General features: G+C 38.3%; 1 protein-coding gene across 6 annotated transcripts in view; it reads right to left on the bottom strand.

Moving 5' to 3' along the window:
* shroom2a (shroom family member 2a) overlaps positions 1–14,020 on the bottom strand; it is a 43,856-nt gene that overhangs the window by 19,132 nt on the left and 10,704 nt on the right. For all 6 annotated transcript variants that reach the window (XM_026157819.1, XM_026157818.1, XM_026157822.1 and 3 more), the window contains one exon: positions 9,765–9,913. In XM_026157819.1, coding sequence (XP_026013604.1) covers positions 9,765–9,913 — 149 coding nt within the window. The remainder of the gene's footprint in view (positions 1–9,764; positions 9,914–14,020) is intronic.

The following is a 14,020-nucleotide window of genomic DNA, read 5'->3' as shown; positions in this document are numbered from 1 at the left end:
GGCAAGCGATTCAAACAGCAACTTCCTTCAGACGGAGACATGAAAACAATTTTCATAACCTAAGCTTTTATTTTTGCACCCTGCACTCTTTTTATAGATTGAGATTTAAGGTGAAGCTCAATAAAGTGGGACGATTCCACAAAATTAATTGTGGATTAGAGTTAAGGCCTATTTAGAGGACAAAGAAAAGCCAACACGGGGGCTCGGTCTTCCTCATCTCCCATCAGTCCATGTTTCTGGGGCACTAGCCGCTAACCACACATGGCGCCTGCTATTGGTATGCAAATGAGGCTGGTTTTATTAGGCCTATCGTCAGGGCTACAGCTGGACCAGCACAGATATGCTTGGAAAGTGAATCAGATGGCATGAGGGGGGGGGGGGGGGGGTAGATTTTTACTGACTGACCAGTTTAGATTCAGTTTCAAATGACAAGTACCAGCAAAAAAACCCCAAAAAGCTTAACGACTAATGGTCAGTTAATTAATAATACTTTATTCACAAATTTTTTTTGGGAGCTAAAATCCTTTCAGTCAAAGATTAATATGCATCTGGTTTTGAAATGTTAAGTCTTGCTGATCATGGCTTAACCTAAAATAATGGGTGACCTCTTACTGAGTGATAAGACAGAAGCAATCACAACAATAACAGAGTATTAGGGTCAGAAAAACAAGCACAGAGGCCCCAGATGTGTGACAGGACAAAAAAAGCCTCCAAACATTGAAATCAAAGGTTTGAATTTAAGAAGCGAATAAATCATTAAATAAAAGTTCATTAGCACTCACCAAAGATCTGCACGAAGGAATTCAGAAATGACACAAAGAAGGAAATCGGCTTTTTAAAAGATACTCCTATAATATCAGGCTGGAAATCAGTTTGAAGGACCAGCTGCGTCCATGTGCTGGTCAGGCACCACATTCCAATGCCACTTCAAAGACGCGCCGAAATAAAGAGGCACACAGGCCGCTGGGTATCATCCATACCACCAAACTCACAGGCCAGGGATAGCTCACGTGCAATATTCAACACAGAATAGCCATTACTAAAACTAAGTCCTCCTGATAGATTTAGGCTGAGCAGAGAGGAGATTTCCTTCAGGATTACTTGGGTTTTTCCCCTGAGAGGGGGTGCAGGAGTGGGCAGAAATGGAGGAGGAGGGCTATTGTCACAGCCAGCCCGTACCTTGCCCCGTCTCATTGGCTCCAAAGGGCTAATATGCTAATGATGGGATGAAATGCCGGACTTTTCTCTTCCCTTCCCATCTCCCCTGTTGTGAGGCAGACATGCATTTATACCATTACTATGGCAACAGGTTGATCTCTAGGGTGTGAGGGCACCCAGTTTCCCGAAAGCCTCCATTATAGAGCATGGCTAAGGAAGAAACATCAGCAACAACAACAGACTTTGCATTAAATTGTGCTTCTTACTCTTCTTAAGTGTAGCCTTATAACTGGTGTAAAAGTAAATTAGAAAATTATTTCTGAAGATGAGCCTGGTATCAAAATGCAGAGAAAGCAAAAAAAAAGGAAACCTTACGTTGTAATTTCTTTTGAAAAGTCACTGACAGGTTGATATTGCCCTTTAAAATTAAACCTTTCTGACATTAATTATCAGAAAACATCCAGGTTACCAGTGCATGTTCCTAATTAACGACATCACACAAGAGCAAAATATGGCCCAAGGGCTGAAAATGGCTTGCAAACCATCTTTATCTAACACTAACAACCTAAAAGGCAAATGAAACTATGTCAGCCACCCAAAACATAAAGCAATAAGAGCCAGAACGTTTCTGGGGAGGCATCTCCACCTGCAGCAGGCTCTGGTTAGAGTGACCCTCCAGCTCACAGAGGCTCTCCAGAACAGAACAAAAACTGCCATCATGGTGGACTTCAAGTCTGTCTGACTATGGGGGTGGTGGACTATGGGGACCATCACTATCACAGGAAAGCAGAAAAACAGCAACTTAAGTTTCAAAGTAAGATAGGGCTCAATGTTTAAACCATCTGATTGTCTCAGACAAAATAAATCCCATGAAAAATCTTGGTGGAAAGTAATTCACTAATTTCGCTGTATTTGTAGTACCATGTGCTCATAAATAGAGGTTTTCTTTATTTGTTGATACAGATCTTTTCTGTGATGGTATCAAAATTACAGTAAAGTAACATGGGTCACAGAAAATGAAGACATTTGTAGACACTCTTCACCACTGTGTGTCTCGGGTTTTTTTGCCTTGTCAATCTTTGGCATTTTGCTTCTTGTATCCAAGTCAGTCTGGCCCTATGAGGAAAAAAAAGGTTGCCCACCTCTGCACTAGAATCTACTGATGCTGAGAAGTAGAGAAGTGGCAGATGTGTCATTTGTTCTATTAGGTTATTGCCTGCAGTGTGTGAGCTAATGTCACACATCTTAAATAAATAGTTGGGAAATTAACAAAAATCCTATCCAATAACTGTGTTGGCTGTTTCCCCCCAAATTAATGGAAACTATAAGACATTTAAACTCTTATTTTCCTTCATTTCAATTTCACTTTCAATGACCTGTCATGCCACCTTCAAAAAAAATTAAAAAAAAATCAATCAATTTCTTACAAGAATATTTAACTTTGTGCGATGGAGAGCAAGCACAAATTCCTGTGTGTTTTTTTCCCCTGACTAAAAATGTGCTCTGGCACCACCAGCAAGAGGTCTGGTGACAGGCAAGAAGATTAGTGAAGAAAGGTTGCACCCTAAAGCTGATAGGAAGGCAATAAAATTCACAGTCTTCTATTGTGAGGGAAGCAATCAAGCGTACAATCCATCTGAACAAGGTCTGCATTGTGAGGCTCAGCTGTGGGATTATGTTCTTCACAGGTTTAACAAACGCAGCTGATATCATTAACATTTGTTGCAATATCTACGATTAAAAACCTAAATGTAACAAGAAAGCACATGTTAGTGACCTGAAAAGATGGAGCATTAAAAACAACAACAACAAAAGGTGAGGTTGCCAAACCTGCACTTTTCAGGTAAACTGTTGGGCTGTATTTGGTCTCTAAAAAGGCACTCACAAAGACCTTCTTCAGCAAATCCTACAATCAAACCAGTCATGTTTCGGGTGAGAGAGGTGAACCGTGAGCAGCACGTAATGACCAGCACATTCCTGGGCTGAGTGGCATACCAGCTGTCAAGTCACCGGCTGCTGCACTGACCAGAGACCAGAAACACCTGGAAACCTTTTTCATTTTCGGAGGCTGACAATCTAAACATCACGGCTGACCCTCCCAGTATTATGTCTCAAAACAACATCCATACATTACATTACAAGGCTGGTTTCACAAAGGTTGTCGGGTTCGATCAGATTACAGATAGATAGATAGATACCTTACCCCTCAGGGTTACTGACCTTAAGACCTGAAGTTATCACTGTAACAATCAGTGACATCTCAAGTAACCAGCAGCTCGGGATGCATGATATCACTTTAATCCCTAGTAAGTGGTTTCAACTTGCTTCGTTTGTTTACTTATTCCACATCCACTTGCTGCTTCAGTATATCTTAAAAACTACAGTGTCATGTTTAGGCACTAATAGCTAATGTGTAATTGTGTAAGGACATGGTTTGTGTTGAATCATGCCCCTCTGGAACAGGAACCCCACATGTTGAGTGTTCTCTGAACACTCAACATGTTCAGAGAGATGTTCTTTAAGGTAGAAGATAGAAGAACATCACTCAGATCACTCAGTTCAATTCAGTTTTATTTATACAATGCCAAATCACAGTCACCTGAATGTGACTGACCGACTCTGAGCAAGCACTTGGTGAAAGAAACACTCAGTGCATCATGGGAAACCCAGAAGCCAAGACCTATTCCAACGTAATTAAGGGAGGGTTTAGGGTCCCCTAATCCAGCCCTGACTATAATTTACTTGCTGGGAAACATTTATTACCCTTTTGGAAAGATAACATGTTGTCTTCATTGTCTTTGATTAATACTATGTCACTTCACCTCTCTCTGTCAAATCCACATGGTAGTTTTGACATTTTATTCACTTGAATACAGAAAGCTTTAATGAAAGATTTGCATTTTAGGAACAAGTCAGAGTTATAGTTGGAGAATTGGAGTGCTCATAAAAATGATTAATCTTTAGTTGAATTTGTTTTTCATCTTGATATCTCCTGTACTATGAATTTTAATGCCATCCCAACAGCCATACTCCCAGGCATGCTAAGCAAGTAACTTCACTTTTCAAAGATACATTAGATTTTAAGACACTAATTTCTTCAATTTACTCAAAAACTTTTTAAGGGCCTGCATGAACTCTGCTGCAGTACCTTCATGGTCCATCAAAAGGCTACGGATCACACTTCATGAATCACTGATCTAAACTATCATTTCCTCACTTGAGACAAACAATTTTAAGAAATCTGCTTACAACAACAATTCAGCACACTGCATACCCAACATAGTGCATGGGCTTATTTAGAAAAACAAAGCCCAGCAAATGTAAGCTCTGCACCCCCCGCTGAATGCTTGCACTGATGCCAGTAAGCTTTTCCAGGTATAACTGGATTGTTCACTGAAACACTGCGCAGCCTTCATGTATCTGAATCAGACACAGACACGCATTCTGAGTATTGGAGACGTCTCTTTCAGTACAAAATAACGAGGCTGGTTTGTGACTGTGGTAGCGTTGTAATAATACCAAGAGCAGGAAACCAAATGCCACAACGCACTACAAGCCGCATGTACAGTTTAATGATTCACTCCACAGTTAGTGGCATGTACAGCAAATGCCTGAAAGGAAGCCAGTCCAGACTGTAGGGGGCCTCGTAGGGACTGAAACCCTGACAGCTCCAAACTGCAGAAACAAACAAAATAAAGTGAACTGCATGGAGGAAAAAAAAAAAGTTTCTTCATCAAGAGCTTTACTCTAGAGACACAACCTTCAACAGCAACATTACAATACAACAACTTCTTAACAGTCCCTACTATATAGTCCTAAAGACCAAGAACATACATAAGCACTTCATTTGAGCTTATATTTTATACTTTATGCAACTATTTTATACTCAGTGTAAAACTGTACCACTGACAATGCTTTTGCACACCTTTTTATAGCACCACAATTTCAATATTACGTATCGTTCTGGTATCATGTCACTGTCTTGTTTTCAATTTAAACAATTTGCTATCTGAATGAAAAATAGGTTACCAAAGACAAGCAATTTCAATTTAGACTCCGACCAGTATTGTTAACTAAACCGGATGCAGAAAAATGACTGAAAAAGTAGAGTTCCTCAAGTGGCCATGTAAGGCTGGCAACAAGTGAGAGTTAGCGCCCATATTATATAAGAATGAAAAGATAGTAAAAAATAATAATACCCAAATAAAAGCCAAAATAACCATAAGTTACAAGGGAAATAAAATTAAAAACAAACTAAACTCAGTGGGCCATAAAAAAAGCACAACTTAATACTTAAGATCCGAAACTTTCATGCAGGACTTTGACTAAACTCGACTAATTTTGTATTTCAGACTCCACAAACAGCAACAATAACATGTTGGCGCTCATGCAAATGCAGTGTGTGGGAGAATTATAGTGTTTGACTGCATGCTGTAGTTAGTGCTGGCAAGTTTAAAACAAATTGTGGATGGAAGGTGCAATTTAGCTTTAGCTCAGCTCACACCCTTATTGTGTTTTTGAAGTAGACCAAAATGTGTTTTGCTGGAAAACCCAAGAGATCTCTGCACGCCGCACGCTGACGCTGAAGCACGTTTGTTTTGTCGAGGCGTGTGCAAATACGAGATGCTTTTCCCACACGTAACCACACCTTTGTGATTCTCGTGTGACTTGCGACGAGCCTCTCCCCTTTGACATTATGCTCACTATCTCAAATTAGTCACCGCATGCAAAAAAACCTAAAAAAACAAAACAAAGAAACATGGCTCACTGCATCAAGCTCCTCCCTCCTGCTGTCTGTGCAGAGGCCACACCTGTAAACTGGAGCAGGTCCTGACAGCTTTCTGGTCCCTGTTCAACTATCCAATATTATCCCTAAAATAACAACAAAGGTGTTACACACACAGACACAGATCAGGGCTCCGTGTTAGTGATGAGGAAAGAGTCACTTTAACATTTTAAAACCTCAACACAAGTTTTCTACACAACAATCAGACTGCAGCTGGATGAAAAATAGACAAAATGGGGCTGAAATTGAAGCTTTGAGGCTCAGTAAATGTACCACTATCACTCTGTTGTGAGCTAAATCAGACACAGACTTGTTATTGTGGCCTTGGAAAATGACTGAGTGGAGATGCCATCTCAGACAGCCGGAACAAAGCAAATTCTTCACCACAGACGAGCAGAAAGAGTCCCGTGGGACTGGAAGTCTGTAAAGTGCAACATGAACAATAAGACCTGACCTTGTAAGGAAACGTCTGAAATGACAATACCCAGATCCTTTACTCATACATCCTGCTCCCCTGTCGCATAATAAATCCAAAATTCCCTCCTCTTTTTCACAAGGAATAATATATATGGCAGTCAGACATTATGTGAAGTTTACAAGTCTAACCGCTCTCCAGATATTTATTACAGAAAAGACAAATTCATGCTGTTAGGTACAGTTAATTTACCTTAAGCTAACAAAAGGTCAAACAGTCTCATACAGTCCTGCAATACCAGGGTATGATTGGAAATTTACAGGGAGTTGCACTGCATAACAAAACTCCATGTTAGCTAATGAGAAATACAAGTTTTTTAAATTTTAAGTCCGAAAACTTTCTCACACCAAGAAGGTCTTGGATTTGAATCCACCATCTGACTGGGGCGTTTCTACTTCGCACATATCAGTATCGATATCCAGCATGATTTTTTTGATGAGTTTTTTAAGTGTTCCTTTAATTCTTGTGAGTAGTGTATGACTGAGGTATAGTAATTTATCATACTTCATGTAAAAAGTGCAAAAGAAGAAGGTGAGTGCGGGTGGTGTTTCTCAGGTCTACCTTCAGCATTTTTATCTTCTTACAGCCTCTGATTGCTCCACAGCAGCTAACCCTCATTCACTTTTCTGCTATCTGATCAAGTCAGAAAGATCTACATTCCTGCTGCCATTTCAGTGCAACTTTCTCTATGTTAAGCCCCAGATAACATACATTAAAGGTGGCGCCTGTATCCTCACTTCCAGCTCCCTGTTTTTGTACTTGGTGCAGCCCCTCAGTTTAACATCAATCTAAAAAAGCAATTTTAGCTTCCCTTCAAGACCAAACTTCTTTTTAATTGGTGGGGGTTCTGATATGACCTTATTAGGCTGAGTCCTCTCTCTGACATTTTACGGAGCCATGAGTACTAAAAATAAATAAATACTAAAAAAAAAAGAATAAAAAAAAAAAGAATAAATAAATAAATAACAATAACTTTGATCCTCACATGCTTTTTGGAGTAGTTTGATCAAATCTGATGTAAATTAATTACATTTTTATTCATACAGAAGTTATCAGAGTAGCTATTTTTATCAGCTCCACTATAAAAAGTAGCTCTAATTGGTAATGATCTTTCGGCATCTTAAATCAGTCACATGGTTATGTTCATGCAGGTCATCCATCTCTCAGGATGTTTTAGTTATTCTTCCACTCTAAAGAAAAACTGAGGTTGAAAATGAAATTTTGGTTTCGGAGGCTACATGCAGACACTGAACTATCCTATGTGAAATTATTATACCATCGCTGAACCCAACTACTTTTTTTTAACCTTAAAAACAGATCACATCATGAGAGTCTACACATAAGTCTTTCTTCTTAAAAAAAGGGGAAAGGTTTAAATGCATTCTGAATATCTTCAAATGTTTTTCCCTAAAGGAAAGGTAGTTTCAGAGGTGGCTGTTTATAGAGGGTATTAGGAAAACTGGGGTGTAGGTAGATAATGACCTGCATTGACACACCCTGTTTATTAGAGCTGGCAAAAATAATGTTTATGAAACTCACACTTACAGTAATGAGCTGATTAAGTAAGTGTGGTTTACAGGCCTTTTTTTTTTTTTTGAAGCGTAAAGTGAACGCATGCACAAGTTTACGTGTTCTTACATATTTCTGCTTGGTCATGAAATGAACACAGCTTGCTATAAACAGTAAAACCTGCTAGTTTCCAGACTCAACAATAAACACGTCCATTGAGAACAGACCACAATAAGCAAGTCACACAGCCTCGTCCTTGTGGAGAGATAAATGGTGAGTGAACCTCCTTGTACGGTAGGATTTGTTCAGGGGTTACGTTATGATATGATAGAACACAGAAAGAAATGCAGGCTGCAAAGAGGACACAATGAGAGTTCTGTTTGACACAGAACAAACCCGTCTGTAAGCAGGACTGACAAATGAGTCATCACTTATACCAGATATGAAAAGTAAACCATAAGTCACAACAAGTGGCTTTTAACCAGCACACTGATGTAATTACAGTGATTGTAGTCTGTTATTATAGCCGTATTGGTTTTTATTTTCCATTCAGTTTTAATTCTATGTTCGTTTCAGTTAGTTTTGAGAGTGGATTTATTTCAATGTTGTTTTTATTTGTTTCAGTGCTAATTTTAGTTTTTGAGGCATCTGCCACGCTGCAAATGGGAACAGTCAATTTGTTCATCCCACATCATATTGCAGCTGACAGTTGGTCACGAGAGGACAGTCCCAGGTCCAGTTGCCTAAGAGACCCTTTTATGCATTAACCATGCTGTCATATCCCAGTCAACAGCATCCTTTACTCTCACTGGTAGTCACTTCTCATTGGTAATAAGTAGCTCAGAACAGTTCAGTAAAGCCCAGCCTCCTGAGGCTGGTGGTTCAGATTCAACCAAACCTAAACTATACCCATAGGGAAAAGAAATAGTAAAGACTTATAAAAGACTTGCATAAGATGCGGCCTACTTCATATAGTGAATCATATAAGGCTTATATGATTTACTCATGAAAGTGGCCACTTTCTCGTTACTTTCATACATTGTTTTAGTAAGTATCCAAAACACATACAAGTTTCATTTATATGATTTTTCAAGGGATCTTATATTGAAAACAGATACAAACTTTATAAGATTTTTTTTATATATATATATATATATATATATATATATATATATATTTTTGTTTTTGTTTTTTTTCTTCATATGCTTTTTTATTTCTTCAAGTACAAAACAATTTTCAATTGGTCTTTATATTTAGTTTTCTTAGTTTGTTTCTTGGTAACTATAATAACTGATTGTGGTTTCCTGATATCTTAACGATCTATTCACTGGTTAAAGAGAAAAGACAGTGACATGTGGCTAAAGTGCTGCTATCTGAAAACAACACAAACAAGAAAAGCCTCATCATGGAGCATGTGAGACCAACTGGCGAAGATTTAAAAAAAAAAAAAAAAAAAAAAAAAAAATCTCAGTGCCATATAAGGGGATTTGCCTAACAGCTTCCTCTTGTGTGTGCGTGCTTGCCACACCTTCCTGTGTGGGATCCAACAGAAAAATGATGTCATTCATATCCTTACTTCCTTCTTCGAACCGTTTCGTCATGAACAACTTTCACACGCCACTAACTCCTAATGACTACGGGCTAAAACAACCTGGTAAAACAGGAACATCCAGCTGCTGGGAACTCAAATAGTGAAATCCCTGAAAGGCTGGACTGCATACACTCAAACAGCTGTGAGAAGCAGGATCCTCCATCTCCATGGTTGGAGTTGTTACCACAGCGACCCATCGGGCGAAGGGGATGTAAACATCCTGTAACTGGGGACAGGTTACCTACCTTTTCACCACCAGACTGAGGGTCTTGTGGGATCCCTTTACGAGGCAGATTGCCTCCTGTCTATATCCAGTCAGGGGAATCTCGTTGATGTTGACAAGCTCGTCTCCCACCTGCAGACCCACAGCTTCTGCTTTACTGCCCTCCTCAACCTGGAAAGCAGACACAAAACAGAGTTACTTCACCTTCAAGCAACTCAGTGGTGTCATAGGACCCTAGTTGTATGTTTATAAATGCAGTTGTGATCATTTTAAAATTATAGACACATTTTTCATAGTAATTGATCCAATGGTGTGGGCAGGAATAATGGAAAGTCACGTGCAGATATATTTGTGTATGCTATTTAAGAATATACTTTACAACAATTTTCCAATTCTGATGGAACATTTCATTTGTTCAAATTATGACTAACCTTCCTGCTGCCTAATATTATGAATTTAGAAACTCGATTTTTCTTTAATGCCTCTTTGGTATCAAAGAAAGTTGGTAACAAAGCCTTAATGATTTTGATTATAAATAAAATAGCCTTTAAATATCCGATATTCATAATCTTTTCACATTGAAATATGCTTGACTTTGTCAGCTCAAACGAAACTCCTTATAGTTTTAAGAATTATGTCAGGGTTCTGTTTATTTACTAGATTTATTTTGTAGTTAAAATTTCTTCTTCTTTTTTTACCTTTATGGTTTATTTGTTTTGTTTTTGTTCTGTTACATAATTGTGTGTTTTTTTATTACCAGTTTGTTTGTTTGTATAGATGTCCTTGACATCTGGAAGGATTTATCCAGTTAAACATATTTTAGGCGCTATAATGTTTTGCAGTGAACTGTGACTAACAGACCCCGAGTGGAGACATTTACTGCTCCAGAAGCCTTGAGGCAGATACTCAATGCACAAGATAAAAACTGTTCAACCTGACTGATCTTTGTCAGTTAAATCCTTTTGGTATAAAAATGACTGGAAAGCAAAATTGTATAATGTACAGGTAGGGTACACATCATCTGGACAACATAACCAATGTCCCCAAGGAATGGAGAAAAAAAAAAAAAAGCTACTCTGAAGAGTTACTCTTCTGAGTAGTAAGAAAGAAATATATTATAAAAGGAAATTTCACTATAACAACTTACTTCCAAAAGTAAGTTACCAGATTAAAAAGGCAAAACAGTGAATTTCTTGGCTCTTTTGGGATGACTACATCTATGAACATAACGTTCCAAATTTAATTATCCTGAATGCAGCCAAGACAAAGAGTTTTCAATAGCCTGCTTAACACAGGTCTGTAGACTTTTTCTGTTACTGCTAGACTTAAAAAAATATATATTCTCGAAAAAAATGAAAACTAAATCAAATAAAAATGTTTGAATGTGTTGCCATTACAACTTTTATTTGGAGAGAAGAACAAGACCTCTTGAAAGTTTTATGTATGCAAGGAAAAAAAAAAAAAACTAATAAACTCCTCCATCAAAAAGAAGAAGAAAGAAAAACAATAAAATGAATATGGATATAACAAAAGCTTGCCCGATGGGGTAGATTTTATTTTACCCTTATAGTGATTATTGTTACATCATAGAATAGCTAACAGCTCCCTCTGTACAGAGTATACAGTTTAAAAGAGACTTTTTATATCTTAGAGGCTCCCACTGCTGTGTTGTCAAAAAGATCAAGTATCCTGATACAAACTAAGCCTGGTGTTACTTACTGCCTCTCAGCACTTTGAAACTGCTGATAAGCAAATCCCTGATATTTACTGTAGTTTTAAAAACCTTCTGGTGTGACCTTAAAATGTAGTGCTTGTGTAACGGCTGCAAACACGAGTTTTATTTCAGTGAATTCATTTAAATTAAACTGTTATATTCTTATTTATCTAATAAACTGTTCAAAATATTAAAAAAAAGACAAACCTTTAAACCCAAATGTCATGTAAATATGACATTTTAAATAAAGCCACATTTTATTTAGGATTATTAATTAAATAAACAATTAAAAAAATGGTGTGATTGTATGACTTTTGATTATCATAAACGTTAGTTTTAATTTGCCAATAGTGGCTAAATAAACAAATACATAATTGAAATACAAATACAGACTCACTTAGAGCCCAGACATAAATCTCTAAATACAGTGGCATTTACCGCCATCCGCCAGTGGCTAATATTCAACTACCGAGCCAACTATGCAGTATCACATTGTCTGCCATACCAGTATAATACCAGTATGTTAACAGTATAAATTTTTACATGATATAAAAGTGTCACACTGAGATATCAATGACATACTGTGTGTTTATGCTCCGTAGTGTACACAGCAACAACCCAAACGTGTCTGAGTGTGAGCGCAGCGAGTCGGTCTCGGATGTCAGCTCCTTAGAAGGGAGCGACAGTGTTGTGAAAAATATTTCTTAATGTCTTGATTTCTTTTTAATTTTTGTTTCAGATCAAACTGTTTTTAATATTAGGCAAAGATAAAAACAAGTAATTAGAAACCAACAAACTTGTTTCACCACTTGAGGCAAAAAGACACCGTTGAGTACAACTGGGATACCAAGGCAGGTGAGGAGAAAATAACCATAGCGGGTGATATGTGGGCAAAAGTAAACAAACTGGCTCAAGCAAATGTCGCTGGAGCGCTTGTTAGTTGCACTCCTTATGACAGCAAACGGTGCAGAACAGTGAGTAACGGCTAATGTAACTGCATCCGTCTCACTGCTATTGGTACTATAATGGTGTGGCTGCTGCTGGCAAGTTGTAGTAGTAGAGTCACTCTTTGAATTAGGCAGTGCGTTATCAATGATAGCAGGTCATGGGAAAAGGAGGATGGAAAACGCACTTCATTTTCCTTGAAATACTGTGACTGAATTCTGAGGCTATATTGCCAGCTGCTAGGGTCAAATCAACGGATTGGTTTATAAAACTGTATTAAACTATGTGTTTGGAGCACCGGGCCATTTCCTGTTGGCCTGAAGGCCATTTTTACCTGCCATGAACAGCGAGCCATGGCTCAACAGCAAGAAGGAGTGAGTTGACAAGCTTATGAAGAGTTTCATTTTAATGTTTAATGCTTTGTATTTCAGTCTAACAAATATTCTAAAATGTAGGCTGTTGGTATAAGATAATTGCTTTGTGTCTATAAATGCTATGACTGCTGAGTTTTTGTGCAGAGTGATACATTTGATCCAAGGTAAATAAGAGCAGGTGTCCTTAAACACACACTGACATTGAGGATAATGCTAACATCTAAAAATTGAATGTTGGTATCATACTAATAACACGCAGGGACAGAAATAGGTGTGCAAGTCCTTACTTTACAGCTTTTATAAAGACATCACCTTCCTTAGCTCATATTTAAAATGATTAACAAGCTTAAAGATGACTTTAATTATAGTTCTTTTTTCATATTGGTATTTTAAACATTGTTTATCGAACCGCAATTTCACATTGTGATTCATCACCATGAAATACTTTCATTTTCAAAATGGCAACATAGCTAAATTCTGCTTTTTTAATAAAATTCAACATTTTTAAAAATGTGTCAGAGCCGAGTCTCTTGCTGACATTCACTCTCTGTAGATTTTATAGAGTAGCAGTGACAGAACACACACTCCACTGGTTATCAAAATGAACAGCAGGCCAGCAGACTTCTAAAGAGACGAATCAAAGGCTATAAAACACTTCAAAAGGCTGCTGAACAAGCCGGTGGCGTGATGATGATGAAAAAACAAACTGTTCTGCGTTTGTTTGAGAGGGGGAAAAAACACCTGGAATAGCACAAAGGGATGTATAGCGAACACAGTGAACTTCTTTTAGATACACTGACTGAAGCACAGCTTACACAGATGGGAACCCTGACGTGAGAAATCGTGAGGGTTCAGAAGGTCAGAAACTCAGATGTGAGACGTGCATGATGGCATGATGGTCAGCGTGGAAAGAAAAGCTGCAAGACTTTGCTTGGCGGTTGGCACATTAACATACAAAAGTCGAAATCTGCAGCTGATTATCAGTCCTCCAAGCACTCAACCTGAGAGAGGGGGGCTGCATGACTCAACTGCACAAGTATGTGTAGGTTTACAGACCATTCCTTCTTATACAGCCTTTATCCTCAGAGCCCCAGATAGCACTAATCACACTGCAGCCTATTTTCATTTTTCTGCAACGCGGAGGTTCAGGCAGGGTGGATTTTTATGCTGGCTGGAGAGATTCCTGATCTGATCCTGATATGGTCATGCTTTCTGTAGAGAATCACTGATACATTTGCTGAGAGT

This window comes from Astatotilapia calliptera, chromosome 23 (genome assembly GCF_900246225.1).
Source record: "Astatotilapia calliptera chromosome 23, fAstCal1.2, whole genome shotgun sequence".
Lineage (NCBI taxonomy): Eukaryota > Metazoa > Chordata > Actinopteri > Cichliformes > Cichlidae > Astatotilapia > Astatotilapia calliptera.
Note: the sequence above shows the minus strand (reverse complement) of the source record. Positions and strands in the feature narration are given on the sequence as shown.